Source organism: Trachinotus anak, unplaced genomic scaffold, assembly GCF_046630095.1.
Source record: "Trachinotus anak isolate AG129_WGS33_773 ecotype Australia unplaced genomic scaffold, CSIRO_AGI_Tana_v1 ptg000015l, whole genome shotgun sequence".
In the NCBI taxonomy this organism is placed as follows: Eukaryota; Metazoa; Chordata; class Actinopteri; order Carangiformes; family Carangidae; genus Trachinotus; species Trachinotus anak.
Genome location: NW_027273866.1, coordinates 14,543,740 through 14,569,647, shown reverse-complemented (window position 1 = coordinate 14,569,647; position 25,908 = coordinate 14,543,740). Strand labels below are relative to the sequence as shown.

Genomic DNA, 25,908 nt, shown 5'->3' with positions numbered 1-25,908 from the left:
CTCTTTTATGTTTAACAAAAACCTACAAACACATATTACAGACAATGTAGTGGAGCGGAGTAAATTTCTGGCACGTGGTTCTATTTTTCGACTTTCCTACGTGTCATAAAGTGAAATATTATCGTTTATTTCCAGATAATTGTCCAATAATTTCCAAGTAGTTTTCTGGAAAGATAAAATAATTTGGTATCAATCATGGGAAAAATAGAAATATCCTTGAAAGCAAAGCTAGATAAACAGATAATATGAGAGTTATCCTGAAGTGCAGCTCTCAAGTGATAGTATTATTGATCACATGCATGCTTCATGTAAGAAATGAACAATCAGTTAATTTATTTATGATTTATAAATGGGATTCATCAATAGAGAAATAAATTATTTCTGTTACAGACAGTGAACAATAAGAAATTGTTTAATAAGGGGAATTTAGTACCATGGATAAAGAGAATATAGGGTTTACTGAGGAGGAAGGAAGTGCTGTATGGCTCCGGCTGATCTGACAGGTGCTCTTCAGTGAGGCAGGTACAACAGGTACAAAAGACAAGATCCCAGAAGTCTCGCTAGATGGTAAAAATTGCAGACGACCATGGAAATAAAAACCAAGGCACTCAGGTGAAATAATATAATTCAGTATTTGCTATATTTTCATTTAATATAAAATATTTTCTATTAAGTTACATTGTAGTTTTTCACTTAAGGCAAAAATATACTTTTATTCTGCTTTGTAAATTTTCACTTTTTCTGGTGTGCGGGGAAACAAAGCTTGTGATTCAGTATCCTCTACGGCTGGTATGTATGAAGACCTAGAGGTGATATAGGTCTGTTTGTTTGTCTGTATGCTTGAGGAATAAATTAATAATATTATTCCACCTGAAGATGGAGTGCCTTAGATTTTTCTTCCATGGTTGTCTGCATTATTCAGTATCCAGCAGGATTTCTGGGATCTTGCTGTTTGTTTTCCATATCAGGTTTATTCTTGTTTGACAAATAAGACAAAGCGGTTACAGCCTATGAGATGTGCAGAACGTACACTAAAACATACCCACTCTGATTTATACCCTGGTCTTAAGAGACCTTTGGAGTATTTTTAAATGTAAGAAATTTGATAAATATCTTTGTTTTTAAGTTTGTTATCAAGAGTAAAATTTCAAAATATAACTTGGGCCCTGTCCTTTATGCGTGCATGTGTAGTGTCTGTAGTTTTATGTCCATTTTCATGGATTGACATGCATGTGCATCTTTTATCTGACGACACCACACATTTAAGCCAATAGGCAGATCAGAAACATTAGACAGGAGTCATGTGTTCTGTCATGCTCCATCCCTGCAAGGCGAGATGAACATAAACCGCTCACGTACCAGGCAGACATCTGGCTTCCTCTCTCCCTGGCTGCTCTCAGACTGATTACAGCAGAGTTGTGTTGTGCTGGGAAAACAAACTGTTACCTACTGGAGACTGTCTTCTCTATTCTCTCCCCTCCTCTGTAGTCTCTCTGTTTCTTCCCTTGGGGGGCGATGGCAGGTTTCTTCAAGGCAAGAGCAACAACCTTTCACATCATCAAACGTCTTTACATTTAGAAAACATAGAAGTTCAGTACAGTAGAACTCCATCCAGGCTATTTTTCTGGTCACTGCCAGGAAAATAGTTCATAGAGTAGAAGGCTTGTAAGAAATGTGGCGATGCACTACCGCTCAGAGGTAGTGCATGGAGCCAGACAGGTTTTGGATTTAGGTTGGTGCTCTTCCTTCTTATCCATTTCTTTACGGTTCAGTAGTTAAGTTGTCCCCCTGATGGACTTGCTGCCTCCTGAATGCCCCTCTGACTTTAATTTGGTAGATCCACTCTTCTCTCTGCTCTCTGATTGGATGGCTCTGGTGGAGGCCGATAGCTTGCATGTTTTCTCTCTGCTTCTCCACCTACAATAGAGGGGACCTGCAGTCGGGACGTGAATCTATTTGAGTGGAGGTTTAAAGCCCAGCAGCAAGTGCAGCATGCTCTGTTGATTCTGTTTGGGCTGTGATAACTTTGCATACTTTCTATGCAATGAGATACTACAGTGTTTCCAGATTACGAAACACTGAAAATCAAAAGTCAACATGTACAAGTTACTAACAGTTGATCTTAGTGATATTAACCTCAGATACCGTTTCTTTAAATTAGAATCTTTAACTTTTCACAGAGTAATTTTAAATTCTTGTAGTTGGAGTTTTTCTTTTGCTTCCAATCAGATTTTTCACTTTATTTCTGCTTTTCTTTTTTCATGAAATATTCATTGTTTTTGTTGCATCCTTTTTCCTCTGCACCCTCCTCACTGCCTCGCCACAGCCCTGATGAGGACTCGTGTCAGAAATTCATCCCTTTCATTGGAGTAAGTTTCTTTCTTTTCCCTAAAAATCTGCTGTGCTTTGGTTTAGTCTTTGTCCAGCTGACGTTTTATCTGTAGGCTGTTCTGGCTGTTGATAGTTTTTTTGCCTCTTCAGATGGTGAAAGTGGGCATTGTGGAGCAGACATCGACGGCGTCAGGTAAGTCATTGTTGGATGTTTAACATTCAGCAGATAAAGAAACAGTTTTTTGCACAGTTTGCATATTGTTGTTGTTTACCCAGTACTCTCAAAGCTGCAACTTTGCACATGTTAATCAATGAATCAAATGATCGGCATGGTCTTGTTTACATTGCTGTCATTAGTAGTGATGTTATGAGTTGTAAATATCTTCTCAAACCATTAATAATCTTCCACAAAATATCACTAAATTAACATTATCAGGCAAAAATATTGTTATATATGATTTTTGTCAATACAGCTGAGCCCTGGTTAGTTCCATAGTCAGTTCAATCAATTATCCTTATGACAATAATTAATGAAACAGGTTTACATTTGCAATTCTTGTAAGAAAACCATTTGAAATGTTAATATGAAAACACCTCATTGTCCCTCACTCATTGGCCAGCGAGGTGCGCTCTCAGATTACCTTGTGCTGAATGATCTGCATGTCAGTGCTGTTTATCCTTAAGAAGACATTTTTGTAAATTTGGGCCTAGAAGTCAACAGTGGCACTGAGGGACAGAACTTATCATCAAATTACCTCCATCACCAAAGGAAAGGATTTTGTTGTGGAAATCAATTTGTCAAATATCAAAGACAAATGTTTGTCTGATTGGAAGATTTGACTTGTGTCTATTCAAAAAGTGTTTTATTCCCATTGTTGTACGTAACCGATCAGTTTGGTTTTACAATGATCTTCTGGACTGTTTCCTCCCTCAGGAGACTCTGACGATGCAGCGCCCCTCGGCTCCTTGCTGCTCTCCTCCACCCCTCCACAAATATCACCTGCACTCAAAGAGGCTTCGCCCACCCCACCCTCCTCTCCCCCCGTCAACACCAGCTTCTGTGCTTACAGGTGCCTTCTTTGACTTGTGTCCTCAAAACTTAGCGATGTCGACTTGTGACCCGTTGTCATAGGTTCAATACAGTATTAACTAAAAATGATTTCCCCTCTCAAACTGTTTAATTTGAAAATTGTTTCAAAGGCCTAACCAACATATTGCAAGAAAACTCTTAAAGACACATCATTATACATCAGCAGAATATATTTTTTATTATTTCCTATTCTATTTATCTTTTCATGAACGTGCAAATTAATTTTGCACCCTCCAATTTCAAACCACTGATTCTACAAATTTGACATTTCTTTAAAATTAAATAAAAGAACATATTTTTTTTATTTGTCATAAAAATTTAAGCATGTATAGGTAAATAATTAATATAAAATGTGAAATAAAAATTCTAAAATGTGTCATGATATTGGATTTTCCTACAAGGATGAAAAGTAATGAAGCTTTGATACAATATTCATCATGTAATGTACCAACATGTTTATATAATCCGATGGAAAAACTGGTAAAAGTGTTTTTTTTTTGTGCTCATGAGAGTGAGAACATGACTTTTATGTAATTATTGAGTCACAGTGGTATTTCCTACACATATTTTCAGATTTGGCTGCTTTAACTCTTTCAAAATAAAACTACTTCCACAGTATTTACTTTACTGTCTGTCTGTTGTAGTTCCAGCGGCCAGGCGGAGCTGATGGGGCTTCAGGTGGACTACTGGGTGGCTCCGACAGAACGGAAGAAAGACGTGGAGAAGCGGGACTCCTCCTCCAAAAACACTCTCAAGTGCAATTTCCGCTCGCTGCAGGTCAGCCGGCTGCCACTGGGTGGCGCTGAGCCAAGCCCCCAGCCCACCATGTCCATGACAGTGGTGACCAAGGAGAAGAATAAGAAGGGTAAGATGTACGCCTGTATTGTGGAGATGGACTGATGCACATGTTTCCTGGGGTTTTTGCACTGTGGTATTATTCTGAGATCACAGTGAGAACCTTGTTCACCTCAAAATGAAGCTTTAAAAAGTTTTTATCGTCATTTATTTTGTTAGGGAGAAAAGAGGAATGGTGATGAATCACATCAGAGGATACTCACAGGACTGGATGTGATCTGATCAAATCTTTTACAGTCTGACCTCAAACATTGCACCAAAAGGCCAAATGTCATCACAACTTAATCCTCAGGGACCAGAAAAGTCGTGAATCCCTCATTTACTCACAGCGTGCGTCTCTGTCCTTCCCTTCTGCCAGTCATGTTCCTGCCAAAAAAGAGCAAAGACAAGGAGGTGGAGTCGAAGAGCCAAGTGATCGAGGGCATCAGCCGGCTCATCTGCACTGCCAAGCACCAGCAGACCATGCTGAGAGGTAATTTCCTACACAGACCTCCTGCCCTGGTGTGTCCTCCCTCCTCGCACATGTTTTTGTGTTGTTTGTCTGCAATTTGTGTCATATGTCGGTATTTTTAAGTGTATTTCAGTTTATTACTTCTCACTGTGAATGTGCCACATACATATTCGAAACTCGTTCTGAAGCTGTTAGTCAAATTTTGCAACCAATATAAAATTAATTGACACATTTTTTGATATTTGGGTCATTATTTAAGTCATTTATCAAGCAAATGTGACAAACAATCACTTCCAGCTTCACAAACGCAGCTTTTTTTGTGTTTTGTATCATTGTAAATTGAATATCTTTGGGTTTTAGACTGTTGGTCGTTCAAAACAAGCAATTTGAAGATGTGACCTGAGTCTCTGGGGAAAAAAAACCCTGTAATGTAAATAAATAGTGACATTTGTTTTGTGCTTTGCCTCCTGCAGTGCTGATTGACGGCGTCGAGTGGAACGATGTCAAGTTTTTCCAGCTGGCGGCACAGTGGTCCTCACACGTCAAACATTTCCCCATCGGGATCTTTGGACACACAAAAGGCCCGTACTAGCAGCACCTAAGAGACTGAAACACTGAGGAGAGGACAGCTCCCTCGTCCCTTCCCTCTCCCTCGTGCCAACCGTTTTTAACCCCCTCCATCCCACCTTCCCTCAGCACACTTCTTCTATTCTGCTGTCTTAATTTAAGCTCCTGCTTTCCACTGCTGCATTTGTCCGATTATTTAATCTTTTGCGTGTTTTTTTAATTTTCTATTTATGTAAAAACTTCTCGAGGCAAGGCTGCCACGGGAATATTTCTTTACTCTGCTTTTTAAAGAAAGATCCTGCTGATGTTTTATAGACTTTTGAGAAAAAAAAGAAGCCTAATTGAATAATAATTAGAGATGACTTCTAACCTTTGACATCCTGTATGAGTGCCCAGGTTTCACCCTCTGCCATCATCGTTTTGTTTATTTGGTGAGGTTGGTTTCAAGCACTTGGCCAGCACAATTAATCAAGAATAAATAGATATATATATAAAAAAAACAAAAAAACAAGAGCAGCTGCCTTGTAATGAAAAGGAAGAGGTGATGTTCATCTTATTTTGTAACCATGAAGAAGAAATTTGGGATTCTCAACTTCAGAGACTGTTGTCGATTCGTCGTCTTAACCCTGAAGAAGAAAAAAAAAAAATGGCCCCTGACCTTTGGCCCTCTGCACTAAATGAAGAAGTCCTAATGTGCAATAGACTGAATACTGTGTGAATGCAATTCTGAAAAATAACCTGGCACTGTTAGAAGATTACACACCGCTTTTAGTTGTGGTTTTCACTCTACGTAGTCCGCTCTCTTTTGTTTTACTTTCTCCTCCTCGTAAACTGGCTCCAGGTTTGAAGGGTTTTGCTCAAAATTCAACCAAAAAAATAGAAAATTAAGTCAAAAACACCTGCATTTTAGAAAATGATTTACAGCACAAAATCAACTCCTTTTGAGGTGGAAATGCAAAATGAAATTTGCTTATTCACTTTCTTGCCAAGAGTTAGATAAGAAGATTGATGATCTCTGATCTGTATGGTTTATGACGCTATAGCTAGCAGCTAGCTTATTTTAGCATAGCAGGGTGAAACAGCTAGCCTGGAGCTGTCTAAAGATAAAAAATAAATCTGCCAACCAGCACCTTCAAAGCTCACAATTAGTTTAATTTGTACAGACACTGAAATTTTGTATGAATTACAGAAAAGAGATTTTTTTTTTTTTTTTACCTTCAGACAGAGCTATGCTAGCAGTGTCTACCGTTTCCAGTCTTCGTACCAAGCTAAGCTAACTGGCTGCTGGCAAACAGCTAGCCTGGCACAGATCAAAAGTAACAAAACACGCCTACCAGCATCTCTGAACTACAAACGCATTCACTTGTTAGATTTATATATATTATATTTATCTTATATTTAGTTTGTTTAATGAGCCAAGCTGTTTCCAGTCTTTGTGCTAAGCTAAGCTAACTGGCTCTGAGCTATGAGTGTGGTATCAATGATCTCATCCAACTTTCAGCAAGAAAGTAAATATCAACAGTTCCTATAAAACGTATAAAATAAAGCAAATTTACAGAGCTGTTCCTCTCTTAAGTATTTTTTTCCTGAAACGTATATTTTTGAAGCTCTTTTGAAGCCCCACACTCCTCCACCACACTCCGAACCTTTTGCTCGAAGCAAACGTTACTTTTGCCAAAGGAAATACTCATCAACTGCAGCTCACTCGTTACCTGTGTGGTATTATAGAGGACTTCGTAATGTAGAGTTGAATGTATTGAAGGTACCTTGATGTAAAGCACTTTTAAATGTTTGTCCATTATAGATTTTAGTGTGTGAAACCTGCCCCCGGGGACCTGCAGGCGAGGCACATGGAGACACTGTCAGTGTACCTGAGGTCAACAGCAGCACAAGCAGTGGCCACACGGTATAAGGCCGATATGCAAAGTAAACCGAGCATCTATATCTTCTCAGTGCTGTTTAATATCACTTTACACTCAGCGTGGAGCCTCGTTGGACTGTTAGATTTTAGTTTAATACTCTGTAAGGTTAGCCTAGGACGTGTACAGTATGTGATGTTAACATTTCAAAACATGTTCTGTCAGTAGGTTTTTGCTCAATCTTTAGCTGACTATTAAGCATAAAACTAAAAAAAAAAAGTATTTTGCTTATAAAATTTCTTTCAGTAGCAGTTTCATCATAACCTTTGCCAATTTCTTGATAAGTGCCTAAATTGCTTAATTTTGACAGATCAATATAAATGGATATCCCTAGCTAACATGGTGCTGATTCTGGTCTGACAACAACAAAAATATCTCAACACAGTGCATTGATTTTACAGTCAAGCCTGTTTATAGGAGGGAGGGAAGATCCCATTCTGGCCAGTTGACTCTCAAATACAGGTTTGGATGAATTAACACAACACTACAGTCCGTTCATGTTCAGCATACATTTGTTTCTCCATGTAGAAGATGTTTTAGATGTTATTTTTGGTTTTTCATGTTGTCTCAGAGAAAGGCTTGTTGAAACTGAAAGTTCCCCTAAAGACTACCACTGTAATCCCAAAACCTGGGAGTAATAAAACTACTATACACACTAAAATGTACTTTTTCTTTCCATGTGTGAGTCACTGAAATCTGTTTCCTACTCAAGAATTATATGGAAAAAAAGGTCATTTACTAATTTGAACTCCAGTCAGTGAAGGCAACATGATAACTGCCAACCATTAAAAACAAAGGTAGTCATATATTCATTATAAGAATATTTTCTAACAAACATGCACATATCCCATCATGATTTATTAGAGAATATAAAAACCAGAATGTGGCAATAAACTAAACAAAACAAAAGCCCATCCATTTTCTCTCATTTTACATACTCCTAAATTTATTTAAAAAAAAAAAAGTGACAAAAACTGTGACAAAAATAACTAACAACTAAATAAATACATAACCATTTCACCTGTTGTAAGGTTGATTTATCCTGCAAGATAACATGTTATTGTTTCAGTCTTTACTTTCACTTGCTGGACTGGCTGCAGGACATTTGCATCCAGAATTAGCTGATATATAGTCGAGTGGAATCCATTCTTCCCACTATCTGTGCAATGTTTCCTGTGCCACTTGCTGTTATACAAGCCAAAGATGGTTCCCAGCCCCCAGTTTAACAGCTGGCAAAGAGGAAGTTACGAAGCACTGACCCCACATTTACATTTTTCTATAAAAGTGCATTAAGATTTTTTTTTTTTTAAATGTCTGTTTGCTGCAAAAGCTGTATTTATTTATTTATTTATTAATTTTCAAACATGTGCACAAAACTATAGGTTGCAACACTGCATCATAAAAGCTGATCACACATTTTGCATGTAAAATTTTAGCTGGAAAAATAAAGTAACTAGTTGACAAAGACATGAGTCATATTTTCCTCTGAAATGATGAAAATGAAAATTCTCAGGTTCTGAAAACAGCAACACCTGAGCAGATTTACTTTCTACCATGAACATGAAACTGAAAAAACATTTCCTCTTTGAAATACCCACATCTTCATCAGTTTTTATTTTATACAGTTTTGCTTGAATAAATACTGGTGAATAAAAAGTGGGAGAATTAGTCGGTTCATAAAATGGAGAAACATTGAATCGGGGCTCAGTGGAGAGAGCGGGGTCCTGGTGCTGCAGAGTGACAGACAGGGGGAGAGAGAGGGATCCTGGGCCGGAGCAGGAAGCTGCTGCCGGGACCGCGGACAGGGACGGAGGAGGTGCGGAACAACGTCGACAGCCGCCGGGGATCCACCATAATGTAGACCCGGCCGTGTGGCACATCCACCCAACAACAGGAGCAGGTGTCGAGGCTGCAGTAGCGAAAACAAAGGCAGAGCGGGTCGTATTTTTCTTTTTAATTCCTCCTTTTTTTTTGTTGTTTTTTTTTAGCGTGGCGAATATGAAGGAGCTGAAGGGCTGCGGTATGCGGTCCTCGGTGGGCTTTCTGTCCCGCAGAGAGCTGACCGGCCAGCCGCTCATGAAGGAGGAATTCCAGAGGCGCAGGCTGGCCGGCTGCACCAGCCTCTACAAGAAGGATATGCTCGGACATTTCGGCTGTGTCAACGCCATTGAGTTCTCCAACAACGGCGGGGAATGGCTGGTGTCTGGTAAGTTGACAAATCCTCCCTCCCCTAGCTTACACTGTCTTAATTTGTTAGCATGCTAAAGGCTAGCTAGCCAGGCGCCAGCTGAAACCCTCCCGGTTATGCTAAGTTAGCCTAGCCTTCCCTGCTAACTAGCTAACGTCAAACCGAGCAGCCAGCGGCTCGGAGGGCAGCAGCAGCCCCGGACCAGCGGCATATGTCAGCCCATAACATGAGCCCTGTGCCCGCCGAGGCGCACATTTATCGCCCTGATGGGTCTAATCACGGCTTCTTCCTGGAATCACAAAGCTATTTGTGTCCCGAGAGGATTAAAAACAATCATCTGGCCTAGTGTGGCAGCCCGAGGCTTGTCATTTTGGGTCTGCTTTGCACAATAGCTCTGCAGTTTGCTTAAACATATGAGCCTGGCTCCACCTGGGCCAGGTAAGTAAAACTCTGCAGATGCACCTTTATGAGTGAAAGATCTGCAGTCCGCCTGGAGGACTGAGTAAACAGATGCATGCAAAGGTTTGGGCAAATTACACATTTTGTTGTTTTTTTTTAAGTGGAAGAAGTAAATATAAGCTCTGCGTCAAACACACATTAACAAAGAGGTTTCATGCCAACATGCACTGTTACTTGTTATTACATAAATGCAAAAAACAAAACAAAACAAATTGATTCAGTACTTGTGGCATGTGTTTGCAAAGTTTATCAGTACTTAGTTACCCCCCCCCCCCAACCCACCCTCAGTGGAAAACTGGTAAACATGTGGGTTTAACATGATTCTGCTTTGGGCTTGTGTGGCGGTCAGTGGCACAGTCAACATGTCACAGACTGAAGAATGGATTCCTCTACAAATGTCCTGCAGTCAGTCAAGCAAGTGCAAGTAGAAAGAAACTGACTTCTACAATGGGACAATGATCCACACTGGCTTCAGAACCAGTGGGAAGATCTCAAACATGCTGAGTGTGCAAAACAGCCTAAAAATATCTGAGAACTTGAAGTGTTTTGCAGGAAGAGGCTGACAATTCATAAATCAGGATTAGTAATATTCTTACTTAGTTGATACAGAAAGTGTTTGCATGTTGCGACACCTGCCAAAGGGGGGTGGTTAGGGGGGGTTAGTGAGTAGTGATGTCGAAGGGTGCCCAAACTTTTGCACATGCCACCACTGTTTTTGTTTTGTGTGTTTATGTATAAATAAAAAGTAGGAGTTTTTAAACGATGGAGGAAAAGCCTGTTTTTAATGCGTGTTTGCTGCAGGAGTTGTGTCCATTTCGTTTTTACCAAAGATGAAAGTGACCTCCTTGTCTGGGTTATGCACCGTGTACGTCACACAATAGTGTTTTCGTTTTGATTGTGAATCGGATTTCGTAGTTCATGTCAATGTTTATATACCCCAGTGCCACAAAAAGTCAGTACAGCAAACAGCACCGTCTATGCACAGTTTCAGTTCAGATAAGAGAAAACTCCCGCAAAACAGTATCAGAGTTTTCATTTACAGACAATAATGTGCAGGGCTGCAACTAATATTTTTCATTACCAGCAAATCAAATTACTATTATTTCATCTTTCAGCCACAGATAGATAGATAGATAGATACTTTACTGTCATTGTCAAACATAAATAATTACATAATAGTCAGATAAAAACGCTGTAATCACAGTTTTTGCACTTATATGTGAGGGGTCTCTTAAAGTGTTAAAGGCTCATTTGTGGATCTGCTCAGCTCAGTCTCTCACGTTTGGGGCTCGGGAGCTGACAATCGACTGAGCTGTTTTTACCGCTGGGACGACTGTTGATTTATTTTATGATCAATTGTTCTACTGAATTGTAGATCTCCCTCCTCAGGCTTGTAGAAATGATTGAGATTATCCAGTCTGTGGAGGGAACATCAGTATTTGATTGTCTTTGTCTGCAGGAGGAGATGACCGCCGGGTGCTGCTGTGGCACATGGAGAAAGCCATTCACGCTCGGTCCAAGCCTGTGAAACTGAAGGGGGAGCACCTGTCCAACATCTTCTGCCTGGCCTTCGACAGCACCAACAAGAAGGTCTTCTCTGGTGGTAAGAGCGACAAAACCTCCGTCTGATCTCTGCTGACTTTTTCACAACAAACCCTGAGCTGTGGATGTGCAAGTGTGGTTGCAGGATAATCAGTGTGGGGGTCAAAGGTAAATCTGATTAAGTGAGAATACTGTGGTAATATTGACTCTTTGATGAGCAGCAGAAAGAAAAGCAAAAAGCAAAAAGCACTGACATTAGAGACGGTGCAGGTGCAGAGCAGTGGAATAAATGTTAAGATAAATAAACGAGGTCAAACAGGACGGGGAAGAGGTCACCCAGTCGAGGTCAGTTTAACATCATTAGAAAAACAAGATTCCAGATAAAATCTATAAATTACTTTTACGTGTATTTAAGTGGTTGTAGAATTTGTGTAGTTAACTGATTCCACATGTGTGTTGTTGAGTGTCAATTATGGACTGGAAAATAAAATTGAAAGATGCTGCAGCTACTGAATTAAAATGTTTTGGAGACACACGTCGAGTGCTGCTCACTGACTACTGTCTAGCTTCTATGCAAATGAATCTAGAGTATCTGTAAAGTGCTGTAAAGCTTTGGTAATTCTTCATAAATAATTAACTAAACACACTATCTACTACACACCTGAGGAACCTGTATCTCAGCATCAAGGCTGAAGATAAACACAGAGCATTTGTCCTGCACACACCTGCACTCCCTCACTTCACAACCTGTCTGTTTGCTGTGTTCTAGGAAATGATGAACAGGTGATTCTTCACGATGTGGAGAGGTGGGTAAAATAATGCAATTTATACTCACTGTTGTAGCATCAGAACATTGTGATTGTACTTACAGCCACTATTATTAAAACTCGTTATTGGCTGTTAATGTGTTCATGTTTGGATGAACGCTTCTTCTACAGGAGGGAAACTCTGAACGTGTTCCTGCACATCGATGCCGTGTACAGCCTGTCTGTCAGCCCCGTGAATGACAACGTGTTCGCCAGCTCATCTGACGACGGACGGGTTCTGATCTGGGACACTCGCGAGCCGCCACACGGAGGTGAGGGGAGGAGCCATGCACTTTATGTAGCAATGTCCAAGTGATGCTGTGGTTAAAGTTTGTGCTTGGGGCTGAAGTGTGTGTAGAATTAAAGCAGTTTCAGACAACTGACAGACAGCATTGACGTCTTCTATCCTCAGACCCTCAGTTCTGGATGTGAAGTCTTTGTGTCTTTAAATGTCTCGTTTCAAAACCAAAGATATTCACTTTACACTGATGCAAAACAGAGAAAATTTGCAAATCCTCACTGGAGAAGCAGGCATCAGAGGAGAGTTGGAGGATTTACTTAAAAAACAAACATGAACAATGAATAGTTGCTTTTAAATTTGGATGTGGTTCCTGAAAGTCTGAATCTCTGCTGCAGGATGGCTTATGATGGATTAAGAGGTTGTTGTAGAAAAAATTTAAATCAGCTGCTCAAATTTCCTTCCTCCTGGAAGATAAATTAATAAGTTACAAGACCGGTGCTCAGGTTGGTAAAAATGAAGCAGATCAGTCCATAAAATGAACTTTATGAAATGAAAATTAACTTCTACAATCGTCTCAGTGATAATAACAAATATGAGGCACAATCACAGCTTGTACCTACAGCGTGTCCTCCCTTAGCTTGTCTCTCTGTGTGATTAAAAAGCTGCTCATACACAGACTCAGTGTGTTTGAAGTGGCTCTGTTGGACTCTCGTACTTCATGACTGGACTTAGTGAGACTTGTTGATATCTTTAAAAATGGATCATCTTACATGACGTCCACATACGTCTATTTTGGAAACCTTCCTTGTGACCCGGTTGGCCTAATAATACGTCAGCAGTAACCACTCTGTGAAGGCTCAAATTGAGAGGATCAATGTTGCAAATAAATGTTTTAAAAATCTGACTTTATTATGAATGATTTAGTAATCAAGAATGTAAAAGGTTAGAATAAGTAAAATACACTTTTGGTGGAAAAATGTTTGGATAAAGTTGAGTTGAAAGCTCTGTGCTGGTGTTTCAGAGGAGTGTAAAACGTGTAAAAATTCAACATTACATCATGAAAAAGATGTTTTTCTGGGAGGAATCTGAAACAGATGTGAAGATCCATCACTTTTATTGATTATGTAATTCTCATGTCTTTTTTTTTCTTTTTTTTTTTTTAAATCTCTTCCTGTAGAGCCCTTCTGCTTGGCCAGCTACCCCTCAGCCTTCCACAGCGTGATGTTCAACCCCGTGGAGCCCAGGCTGCTCGCCACTGCCAACTCCAAGGAGGGAGTTGGATTGTGGGACATCCGCAAGCCACGCAGGTGAGACTTCTTTCACTGCTTCCTGTCTCTTAGACCCAGGCCACACCGCTTACCTCAGCTGTGCACGATGGTAACGGAGCATCTTTGTTTTTATTTGGGCGTCCATGCTAATAGGCTGGAGCTGCAGAGTGATTCTGAACAAAAATATACAGAGAAAAGATCTTTTGACTTTGTTATCATACCAGCAGCATCACAAAACTGACACCTTCTTCTATAATTTCAATGTCTAGGCTGCATCTGATTATGTTGCATAGAAAAAACATATTAATATTATTATTTTAAATGATTTCAGCAACTGCTTGTTAGTAAAGGAGGAAATGGAGGCTACATGTGTTTTATATAATCATAGCAGAAACCAAATGTAGGCTACAATCATATTGTGTCAATAAGTTTCTTCAGTGTTCTCTCTCTCTGAACTAAATACAAATACATTTTTTTATTGATTTTATTGAGTATCAAAGGCAAACTGAGTGTAGACAGATTGAACTACAGTCGAGACGTGTGTGAGCTGCAGCTGTTCAGAGAGGAAGCTGCCTCGCACAGGTGAGGTAAACGGTGAGGCCCGAGCATTAACCCAGTTTTCAAGATAAGATGAAACTTTATTGTTCCCTGTGGGGAAATTAATATTTGTTGCAGCAGCAGTAAAATAAACCAGAGGGATAATAAAAACATGGAGAGCAATAAGCGATATTAGAAATAATAAAACAGTAAAATAGACTGAAATAACTGTTAGGTTGTATAAATTTATGTTGCTGTTTATTTTGAAAAAAATTATATTTGGAAAGTGGCAGAAAATATATTTATGTGAATTAATGTTGATTTCATATATGATATAGACTTTATTTTATCATAATTTATTTCTTTCAGCCAATACAGTATTAATGCAACTAATTGAATGCGACTGATTAGACTTCACCAGAGCGTTAGGTAACAAGGTAATAACTTGGACACATTATCCAAAGTCAGAAAAAGAAAATTACCTGTAAATGATTGTTTCATTTCTCTACAGTAAAAGAGATCCAGTGTGCACATGTGTGTTAATTGTGTTACTAAAGAACTCAGCTCCACTCCTCATTTCTAAAGTTAACTTAGTTAACATATTAACTTTGACTTATGACCGTCAGCCAGTTTCTAATCGATCTAAAAGCTGAATGCTCTTGTGATGCTGCCTGCGCGGCTCTTGTCCAGCAGGCGGCACTGTTGTCCTGCAGTTTAACTCCTCACGGCTCCTCCTCTGCCAACTGCAAAAAAACTCATATTTATACCAAACAAAATGACTCTGTGAAAAAACACTGAATTGCACTAAGCACGTGTTTACACATACTCAGGTTAACTTGGGTTGAAGTTATTAGAGCACAAATGACGGCACTTCCAATAAAAGTAAGCACTGAGTCATTTCTCTCCCTCCACTGTTGGCTCTGCCTCTCTGCACTGAGGTTATGTTTACACTTACTCAGTAGAAAGTCTCTCAGTTCACTATTCAGATTAAAAATAGCCTCCAGTTCGAGTTTGTTTAATTAAATACCTCGGTGATGAAATACATTTTGCATCTGCTGCTCTGCAGACTTGTTCATATGACAGTAGATCTTCTGATGGTGCACGTTGCATCAGATAGTTTTTTTTTAAGGATGATATTTATGCATTTGGTTTTGAAGAGTGCTGTATAAGGCTTCAGAGCTTTAAAAAGAAGGAACATTAATACCCAGACACCTCACCAGCCTGACCAGTGTGTGATCAGACGGGAGAGCAGTGATGTCCGTCAACAGCTTCACACTCAAAATCAAAATCCACACTTAAATCCAGACATCTTAGAAGGCGAGTCATGTTTTGACTCAGTGATTTCTTTGTTCTATTATTAATAACTGATCATTTCGAAGAAGGGAGGAGATACAGTCATCTGGTTTTGACAGTTTATCAACATCCCTCTTAATATTCCAGTTTTTTGAGTTTCCGTCCTTCTGTCAGGGAACATGTAGAAATATCAAACCTATCATTCTCTGTTCTTTCATGCCTTGTGATGCAGTCAGAAACAAACAGCTGACAACTTTCTTCTAAACTATATAAATAATTTCCCACTAATAAAAAAACAGAGTCATTATATAAATTCAAGTCATAGTGTTTTGCAATAATATTGAAATAACAACTGACCCCAGATCTGTTATTTGAACTCAGTTTTGCTCTTATAATTAAAGATGGGACAGAATGACGATTGCTGCACACAAGTCTTACTTCAGCTCTGATATTTTCCCTCCTTTCTGTCCTCTCAGCTCGCTGCTGCGTTATGGAGGCAGCATGTCCCTACAGAGCGCCATGAGCGTTCGCTTCAACAGCACCGGCACCCAGCTGCTGGCGCTGCGCCGCCGCCTGCCGCCCGTCCTCTACGAGCTGCACTCCCGCCTGCCCAGCTTCCAGTTCGACAACCAGGGCTACTTCAACTCCTGCACCATGAAAAGCTGCTGCTTCGCCGGGGACAAAGATCAGGTCGGTCACTTGGTGAAACTACTGCTGCTGCCACTGTTACTACAGTTAGAATACATTAGAAACTTGGTTAAATAAGTGATAACACACTTGTTAAATAGTGGGTTATATGAAATCAAAGCTGTCCAGCTGACTTTGAAGGATTTGTAAAGGTTACATGTGCTTTATGTCCATTTTACATACAGGGAAATACACAGTATGTACGAAATGTTATACGAGGCGTCTAAGAATTTCCATTTCATGTACATGTGCAGCCATAAAAACAGTGTTTCTTAATATATTGGACCCAAGAGTGTGATTTAGCCTCTGATAGAAGCAGCAGACACAGAATATGTATAGAAATGATGTGAAACAGAGGAGTTACTGTTTTATCTGACTTTCTGGTTATTTCAGATGAAACCTAAGAGGAATATTGGAAACATGTGGGATCAATAAAAACAATAAAAATAGAATGTATTAGTTATGTCTCTAAAATTGGGACTTTGGAGTGTTGGAGGGACACCAGAAGCCGTTGTACTCAGCCAACGGTCGTCCCGTTGGTCCTCCTCAGACATGACATCACCCCACAGTCATGTTTATTATGTTAACGTTATCCTCGGTGTCAGTGCAGCTCGTGAAGGCTCAGCGACGCTCCTCCCCGACATGAGAGGAGGAGGAGGAGGAGGTGATGGTTTAAAGGTTACAGAACCAGGTCAGTGCCGCGGGGGAAGGTCACCGGTGTGAATCTCTTCACCTGCTGCAAAGGTGGACGGAAAAACTGGACAAAGGTCCCTGAGGAGCTTTTGAGCAAGATCAATGATCTCTGATCGATCAATGATGAATCTTTCAGTGGATCCTACAGACGTTTGAGTGTAGTTATACATTTATACATTTTACATTTTAAAGGTTTAAATGTATAGAAATTATTGCATAAAGAAAGAAAAGCTGATTAACCTCACCACTGACCATATAAATGCCTTATTTATTCATATGCTAGAATCACTGAATTTGACCTAAAGATAAAAATTAAAGCATTTTGTGTTTCTCAACTGAAAATATTTAAATGTGCAGATCTATTTAACTCCTGTGTTGACAAAGATTATTGACTCTCACAGCAACAGAAGATATTAATAACTTAGATGTAGTTGTTCTGCAGTGATACTTAGTTCCAGTCTTTTGAATTTGTGTTTATATTTGGATCGTTTTAAGCATCTGCTGTTCAAATGTTTTCGTGAATCAAGTTCAAACGCTAATTTGTTGTTGTTGTAGACTAAGGCAGCGGTTTTTACAAGGTCTGCAAACAGCCTCTTCTTTGCTGGTAATTTTGAAATCTGCATTGAGGAACCCAAAATATTTCCACACACTTCTTCTCAGATGCCAAGTCATGACCGTCCAATCAGCACAGCTGTGCTTCTCCATTTTAATGTATTAGCTTAGTTTACTGGTCAACAGGTCGAGCTGAGAGCGCCCTCTGGTGGCCCTGAGGGCGAACTGCTTCAAACAGCCTGATGGACTCGTAGACTGTAAATAATGAATTTGAACAGGTCATGAATAATTATTTTTCCCGCATTAAATTTGGAATTAAAAGTGACAGCCCGAGTTTCGTCATAATCAAACACTTGTTGTCAACATGTGCAAGTCTAGTGTCCGGATGATGAAACAGGCATGAAAATGATCAGCTGGACATAGTTGAGGTGAACTTTAAGTGGTTAAACTTCTCACTCTGTGACAGTGATGTAGCAGTGTACTGCAGGGTGTGTCAGTACGTTGTGACATCACCGGTGGTTGTGGTTAGAGATGAAACAGAGATGAAACAGAGCTGACCTCATCGATCCACACCCTGCAGTGATGCAGAGGTGTAACGGACTCTCAGTTAGTCAGGGAAGTTAAACACTGCATTTCAGCCTGGTATTAAATGACTCTACTGATGGTTTTTGGATTTAATAATGACTGTTTTATTGTTAATTATACACTGAAAGCTGCACAAGACTTCATAGAAACTAGGGGGCAGGAAAAACTTTACTTTACTCTACTGCCTTGTTAAGTTTAGCAATATGACCACATGGTGCACACTGTTACGTGATGAGTTGTCAGGACTGTTTATATCAGTGGTAGCTAATCCCTTTAATATCTGGTTGAAATGAACCATTGCAGGGTATATTGAAACTCACTGAACAGGATCTGTTGGATTTTTATCAGATTTTTGCATCAACAAGATGAAATGCTTTGATTTGTCAGATATTTAATTAACAAGTTTAGCCAAACAGATGCATCTGTATTTTTTATATTACAGGATATATCCATGTAAATTTACTGCTCATATCTTGTGATAATTGAATTCACACCACCTGTTTGTGCTGCCTTGTCTGACTGCACATAAATCTGTGTGTACGGTTTTATTGTGGAGGTTTTGAGAGCCATGTGGAGCCGTTGAGACCTGTACATTCGGTTCAAAATCAGAACTTCAATCCAGACCTTTAACCTGAACGTTTCAAAGAAAGTACGTCCAGGGTGTCAGGCGAAGTAATAAAGCAGAGTTTAGAGGAAATGAGAAGAGGAGGCCGGAGAAACCGTCATCATGTGACCAAAGGATTTCACATGTTAGATCAGTAGCCCTCGCAGCGCTCCACCTCTCAGAAACCTCCTCACACAGACTCACAACCACAACTACTGGAGGATTTTCTCAGAGCGGTGTGGGAGCGGAGCTGCAGAGTGGCAGCTGACCAGAGGAAACTGATGGAAAGGAAAGAGGGAGGGTGTGACATTCCTGCTTGACGTGTCCTCTGGGAACCTGAGGCGGCGCACACAGGTGTTCTGTTCAGAGTCTGTTCATGTGCCCCCAGAGCTAAACCCATCTGAGTTACAGTCTGCGTCTGAGGAATAATGATTTTTCAGCACCGCAGAGCGTTTTATGTGAGGCGCCACATAAAAAAACATCTAGAATACAGGGTAGAAAAGTGTTTCTGAAAGATAAATGTAGCTACAGAGACCAGCGGAATATTTACAGAGGGAAATTGAAGACATTCGTTTAAATTTCTTGCCACAAAAATACAACACAGCTTTACACAGCGTCTTGAGACAGTGCCTAGAAACAAATGCAAATGATTCAACAAATATGTGCTGCCAGATGGTAAAACAATGCTTGACAAACATTAAGGAAATATTCTAGAAAGTACAGAACAAACAGGGGAAATTATAAAACAGGAAAAACAGGAAAAAATCAGGTTCTTGACGTGAATATTTGTGCTAATAAACTCAGGGATGAACTTATTCGAGGTGCTTTTTATTAAATTCCTGAGTCTTCACTACAAAGTGTAAAATATGAGTCTGGACACACATGGATGTAAATTGCAACTTGATTGGTTGGCGGTGGCACACAACCACAGGGCAGTAATTCTAGTTTTTCTACCAATCGCTTCAGGACATATGTATCTACAAGAACAAAGAACCCCCCCTCGCCCCCCTCCCTTGGGCTCTGTCAAAACTTACCTTAAGTGACAGGTTTAAGTGGAACCATCTGTTTACAGAGTCTAATAGCTGTGTTAGGGTCACACTGTCATGTATGAGACGCAGCGCTCAGACAAGATCTGGAGGTTTTGTTCGATTATATTACCCCCCCCCCCCCCCCCCGGGTCTGTTTCTGTCTCTGTGTATATACATATATAAATATTTCCTTTTCCCTTGAGGTCTGCAGGGATGTTTTTTCCTACAGAATGCAGCAGGTTTGAATCTCTAACACCCCTCTCGTTTTTGACCCCTCAGTACATCTTGTCTGGGTCGGACGACTTCAACCTCTACATGTGGAAAATCCCAAAGGATCCAGAAGCAGGTGTGTTACTGAATCTATCCACACTGACTGTTTATGTTACTGTATATTAATAACGTTAACTTTTGCATCTCCTCGTGACAAAAGAAGGTGAATGATTTCACCGTCTGGTTCTGGTTCCTTGTCTACACAACAGTGGAATATTTACTGTGTTTTCTTTGTGTATTTGCTTTGTGTAAGTTCACACTGTTCATCATCAGTGAAGCAGGACCCGTCCTACTGATGCACCATGACTTAAAAGGAGTGTTAAGGTTTTGATGACCTTTTAAACTGCAAGGTCACAGATTTCAGTGGCGTCGGGGAAGGCAAAACAAAGCTGATTTCAGTTGTTATATTTTATGATTAATCACACTCATAAACATAATAGACTTGTCTGTGCTCTTTATATAAGAGCTGCAGCCCAGACTGTTATTTGGCCTCAGTTCATTTGGTCACAATTTACTTTCCAGACATGAAAGTTTCCATTTTGAAGTTTTAGTTCAGGTTAAATTCTCACTCGTGTTAAACTGCAGATTTCCTTTTCTTGAGTTTGAATGTTTCTACTTGCTCAAAACCAACTAAAACACACAAAGTGTACACACACTGAAACAGCAAGAATTAAGTCCATTAGATCTAATTACTGTGGGACAAAAATCCCCACAATGCAACAATCCAAGAATGTGGTAGTTTGTAGCTCTGTGGCACCACCTGACACGTTTATGGATTTTATTTTCCCTCGTGTTACTCACACAGAAAATATGTGCACTGGGCCTATTTGGTATCAGACTAATGGCACATTATGAGGATTACATTACTGCTGTTACGACTGTTGTATTTCACGCGCGGTATTTTCGGGTCTTCGAAGGTCCAGAAGCAGATTGAATGATTGTGGCTGCGGTTTTTACAGCTGAATGTTTGTTTTAATGAATCATTGTTGGTATCCTCCATCTGTGTGACTCTGAGCTCATCTGTTATGTCTGCCTGTGTCACATTAAGAAACCTGCGTTGTGTTTTTCCTTTTAAGGAGGCCCCGGTCGCGTGGTGAACGGGGCTTTCATGGTGCTGAAGGGTCACCGCTCCATCGTGAACCAGGTCCGCTTCAACCCTCACACCTACATGATCTGCTCGTCCGGTGTGGAGAAAGTCATCAAGGTTGGTAAAGGAAGGAGTAACATGTCTGTGGTTTTTTTTAAGAAGCCTGTGTTTTTAGAGAAGTGAGTTACAGAGAGAGGAATCTGTCCACTGCCGCAGCAGGATGATGAAGTGCTGAGAGAAATCGCTCTGCCCAGCGTTCGAGTCTCCGTGGCCTCAGTTGTTGAGACGGTAGACGAGCCCCTAAGTGAGACATTGATCTCCAGTGACACTGCACAGTGACTGATTGAGCTGTGACTTCCTCTGTGGAGTGGGCAATGAGAAGAGATCAGTGACTGTCGTCTGAAACAGATGATGTTGGGCAGACTTGGTTTTCAAAAACCGGGTCATGGAGAGACAGATCCAGTATTTCTGAAACCAGGCCCAGACCCAGGCTGTGATATACTGCCAGGCTTTCTAAAGTCTTAGCAGTTTAAGTTAGTGACAAAAATACAAATGACTTTATAAGTATACAAGTGAATCATTGCTAAAGCTTTCACTGCTACATCAGTTTTATTTTGTAGGTAAAATAAAAATAATCATGATATAATTCATGTGGTAAGAATCTCACTAATTTTTCAAGTTGTTTGTTTGATCTGTTTAAAAAAAAAAACACAACATTAAGATTTTACGCTGTTGGAATAACAGCAGTGTCTTGCAGCAGCTGAATTCCTGTGTTATAAGTCAGAGCAAACTGTCTGAGTCACTGTTCTCTCCTGGTTCTGACCTAATGAATAAACCAGCAGCATCTGAATTCATGTCTCAACAATTCTTGACTGACTTGGTTTCACATCATCATCAGTCACGTGCTGTTTTACTGACATTTACTCATATCGGGAAGCAGCTGCTGAAGATCTGAAGAGACTGTGTTGTAAAAATGTCAATGGCTTGTTAAATGTTACCTGCTCAACATCAGCATATTAACATCTAATACTTGTAAATAACAGAGGATGCACCTAACAGGATACATCACACAGGCAGCTTCTCTCCAGTCTTCAGCATCAACTTCCTGTTGTTGTGTTTGTAGTTCATCCCTGAACTGAACTGAAATTCTGGCTTCAAGTGTTTAATCACTAAATAAAGTGTCAGGAAGCAGCAGGAATTCCACCTTGGTTAAATACCTCTGCTAATTATTGTTTAATTGAAGTGTGTACGTCTTAATTTGAAATCTCAGAAACCCATTTTGTTTTTAACATCATCAAAAAGTGTGTGTTTTTTAAATTGTTTAAATAATATTTGGTATAAATAATATAATAAATATCAGAATATTTTAAGTCCATGTGAATATTCTTTAAAAAAACAACATTTTTTCGTTGACAGTGACAAAAGCTTGAGCTTCTTTGTGTCAGTACAGTAACAAAAGCTCTGTGTTCTATGCGTTTTACTGTACAGAGTGAAAGGTGAGACAGGCCCAGGTGTGAGAAAAGCCTCTCACTCTCCCTCCCGGCTTCTCATTGTTTCTCCATCTATTTGTCACTCTGTCGTTCTGCCCCCCGCCCCCCCCCACCCCCACATTTAAATCTTTCCTTTTTTCTTTATCTCCATCATCTTTCTCTTCCTTCACTCCTCCATCCTCCTCTCCTTCCTGTTTCCAGGTGTGGAGTCCCTACCAGCAGCCGGACAGTCTGGGCGACCTGGAGGGACGTGTGGAGGACAAATCACGCAGCCTCTACACCCATGAGGAGTACATCAGCCTGGTGCTCAACAGCGGCAGCGGCCTGTCCCATGACTACGTCAGCCAGTCCATCCAGGAGGACCCGCGCATGATGGCTTTCTTTGACTCTTTGGTGCGTCGAGAGATCGAGGGCTGGAGCTCCGACTCCGACAGCGACCTGAGCGAGGAGGCCATTATGCAGCTCCACGCCCGCGGACGCCGCTCTACACGGGCGACACCGGCACCTCCCACCGCTGCCTCGGCCGCTGGTCACCACAGTGACTCTGATAACTCGTCCTCCTCCTCTCTGGCTGGACCCGATGCCTCGGGAGGGGAAGAGCAAGCCAGAGCGGAGGGGGAGGAGCAGCCCAGGAGGCGTGGCAGGCATCAGCGCCATCAGTCTGGCTTCCTGGTGAACGAAGACTCGGACTCAAGTGAGTTTTGGCTCGACCCCATGCCCCGGCCTCGCTCCCCGAGCCCCAGGGACAACTCCACGCTGTCCAGCCCCACCTCCTCCCCTTCACTTCCTGCTGGAGCCTCCAGCTCTTCCACCTCCACTTCCAGCTCCAGCAGCGATGACGAGGAGCGGCGCAGCGCGGTGAGGCGGCGCAACGTCATGAGGCGACGACGCATGCATGTGGTCTCCAGAGCCGGGGATCGACCCGAGTCTGTCCAGGCTTTGTTTTCAGCCATTGACTCCTGCAGTTACCCGTCGATCTCAATCGATGACCTGTCTTCCTCCTCGTCGGCCGAGGAACAAAACCAAATCAAGCTCCAAACTGGCAGCGCTGGAGAGGAGGAAAAATGTCTGAGCCCTTCTGACTTTGTGTGTTCGAGCCCAGTAATGTCCCCCGAGAGCCAAGAGAATGAGGAAGGGAGCGACAGGACTGAGCTGGAGAGACGTCCAGCTGCGTCTCCTCAGTCACTGGACGGACACAGGACTGAAGGGAGGGCTGCCGCGGAGCCGGCTTTAGACAGCTCCGACAGCGGGGAGGCGTGCAGCAGCTCAGCAGCTGCAGACAGTAACTCCCAGAGCCGACGCAGCCCCGGAGTGAACGGGCAGCACCGGACTGTGGCGTCGTACGTGAGCGAGAACGTCTCCTCTGACTCAGAGGGAGAGACTGGCGTCACACCTGAAGACACCAGGCCCCGGAGAGAACGAGGCCCCGCACAGAGCGCTCTGAAACGGACTCACGTGGGATCAGAAGAAGGAGAATCAGGCTCCTCCCCCTCAGAAAAGAAGTTAAAAACATAATGACACATCTTTTCATCCCAGGAGGAAATCATTTGTTGACAGACTTCATTTAAAAAGTGGGTTTTCTATGGGTTTTTGCAACTCAGCATTTTCATTTTGCGTCTCGTTGTCGTGGGACACATGAGCCTGCGCTGCTCAAGAGCAGAAGACGTTAAGCAGCTGAAAGAGAAAGTGTGGTTAATTTTTGTTGCAGAACAAATGAATTGGACCTTGTCATCAATCTTTAGGTCAAACCACAGATGACATTAAAAGATGGGAAATGTAAAACATAAGGTAGATATTGCTGAACAATGGTATTTTAAGTGAAATGCTACGGCTGCTCATTTATTTTCATGCAGAATCAGTGTTTCTTTCTCGGTCACGCTCTGGTCGTTGCAGAAAGCTCCACCCAGGATCTGGAGCGCCTCCAACCACAACAAAAAAAAGGTCTTATGGAGGACAAAGGCTTTGCAGCATTTTAATTTCTATGGTTTCACAGTGAGTGTTAATCTGATAGGGCTTATTCTCATTTTTTACGAGACGCTCCGCCGAGACTCCTTCAGGGCGCCTGAAGAATTGACTGTGTCTCCATAGAAATTCCTGAGGAGCACCAATTGTTTAAGCTGTGCATTGAAATGATGCTTTCAGTGTCTCTACCAGTTGTTTTTTTGTCTCATTATCCAGCCCCTGGGTACCATTACAAGCTAGCTCGCTTTTGTTTTCTTGCAATTAAAGGATAATTTGTTCTCCAGTGACAAAGCCACAACTTCTCTCTGAGGCTTCGCTGATTCACACTCCATCTGAAACAATGCAAAACAATCATTTTATTTCATTGCAGATTTGGGTCCTCCGGTAGCCAGTACCAAACCAGGTTGCCATGGCAACAAGTCAACTCTCCTGTGAAATAAATGTGAATCGTGTTCATCTGGCCGTGACCCTGAGCAGCCAGTGTCGGCCAGAGGAGAATATTTTACCGACTGAACCAAAAGGCCGACTTTGTTTTCAGTATGAGACTAGTCACTGAGAATCACATCTGATGAAAATGTCAAAAAGAGTTTCATTAAAATAGTAAATGTCCATCTCCGACATTGTGTTTGGATGGATACTGTGAGGAAGATATAGAACCAAAGTCTCAAGCCATGTTTTCAAAGCAGGTGACAAAACGAGTTCACAACAAGAGCTTTCAGTCATATCCCATGATCTTCCTGCTCTGTTGTCATGGAATTGGACAGATGATTAAATTTCAGTTTTTCTGAGCACTCTCAGTCCAAACTGGCTTAAATGTTGACAATAAAAATTCATTCTTGACATTGAACTCGTCCTTGACAAAACAATATCGTCACAAGAAAAAAAGGGAATTTCAGAATTTACAATTTCATGACAACTGGACAAACCTGATCAGCAGAGGAAGATCGTGGGATGTGATTGAAAGCTTGTTTCGTCACCTACTGTTTCCAAGTTCAAGAATAAACTTTCAATATTAACTGTAGTTAAAGCAGTTTATCTGGGTGGTGTTTGCAACTTCAAACTCTTACTTTGACTTTTTTCTATGTTCAGGAGCTTTAAAGATCAGACATCTTGCATTTGCACCTTTTTTCTCTAAGTTGATACAAAACTAAAAGTAAAATAGTGAAACTAGTTTGTTGAACAACAGTACATTTTCCTATCATGCCCTCCAGGGAGGTATCCAGGAAGTAGATGTGCTGAGTTTATAAGCACGAGGTGTCCGAGTAAATCCCCTCTCTGCCCTCAGGAAATTCTGATCAGACAGCAAAAGGAAATTGATTGAACTGATCAGCAAATAATGTTTGACAACTTCCCTTCATGGCCAGACTTGTCATTCTGGAAGATAAATTCTCAATAATTAATCT

At 41.1% G+C, this 25,908-nt stretch overlaps 2 protein-coding genes across 5 annotated transcripts in view; both read left to right on the top strand.

Annotated features, from left to right (window-relative positions):
• pacs2 (phosphofurin acidic cluster sorting protein 2) overlaps positions 1–5,802 on the top strand; it is a 62,690-nt gene extending 56,888 nt beyond the window's left edge. For 2 of the 3 annotated variants that reach the window (XM_071498488.1, XM_071498489.1), the window contains 6 exons: positions 2,327–2,369; positions 2,482–2,524; positions 3,266–3,401; positions 4,066–4,286; positions 4,635–4,748; positions 5,201–5,456. In XM_071498488.1, coding sequence (XP_071354589.1) covers positions 2,327–2,369; positions 2,482–2,524; positions 3,266–3,401; positions 4,066–4,286; positions 4,635–4,748; positions 5,201–5,319 — 676 coding nt within the window. In that variant the 3' untranslated portion in view covers positions 5,320–5,456. Of the gene's footprint in view, positions 1–2,326; positions 2,370–2,481; positions 2,525–3,265; positions 3,402–4,065; positions 4,287–4,634; positions 4,749–5,200 lie in introns of all 3 variants that reach the window. The other variant, XM_071498487.1, reaches the window with a different exon arrangement.
• A 3,119-nt stretch (positions 5,803–8,921) lies between these two features.
• dcaf5 (ddb1 and cul4 associated factor 5) lies at positions 8,922–25,526 on the top strand. 2 transcript variants are annotated; one of them, XM_071498490.1, is made up of 10 exons: positions 8,971–9,113; positions 9,202–9,419; positions 11,320–11,463; positions 12,172–12,208; positions 12,341–12,480; positions 13,627–13,756; positions 16,024–16,237; positions 19,976–20,042; positions 21,043–21,170; positions 22,745–24,191. In XM_071498490.1, the coding sequence occupies exons 2-10, from the start codon at positions 9,212–9,214 to the stop codon at positions 24,056–24,058; spliced, it is 2,382 nt and encodes a 793-aa protein (XP_071354591.1). In that variant the 5' UTR covers positions 8,971–9,113; positions 9,202–9,211; the 3' UTR covers positions 24,059–24,191. The 2 variants fall into 2 exon arrangements, with proteins under 2 accessions (XP_071354592.1, XP_071354591.1); XM_071498491.1 differs by having other exon boundaries at positions 8,922–9,419; positions 22,745–25,526.
• Positions 25,527–25,908: the final 382 nt, after the last annotated feature.

Coding starts and splice junctions, on each gene's coding strand:
- dcaf5 (XM_071498491.1), top strand. CDS start 9,212: ATGAAGGAGCTGAAGGGCTGCGGTATGCGGTCCTCGGTGGGCTTTCTG. Junction 11,464..12,171: donor CAAGAAGGTCTTCTCTGGTG/GTAAGAGCGACA, acceptor GCTGTGTTCTAG/GAAATGATGAACAGGTGATT. Junction 21,171..22,744: donor GTGTGGAGAAAGTCATCAAG/GTTGGTAAAGGA, acceptor TCCTGTTTCCAG/GTGTGGAGTCCCTACCAGCA.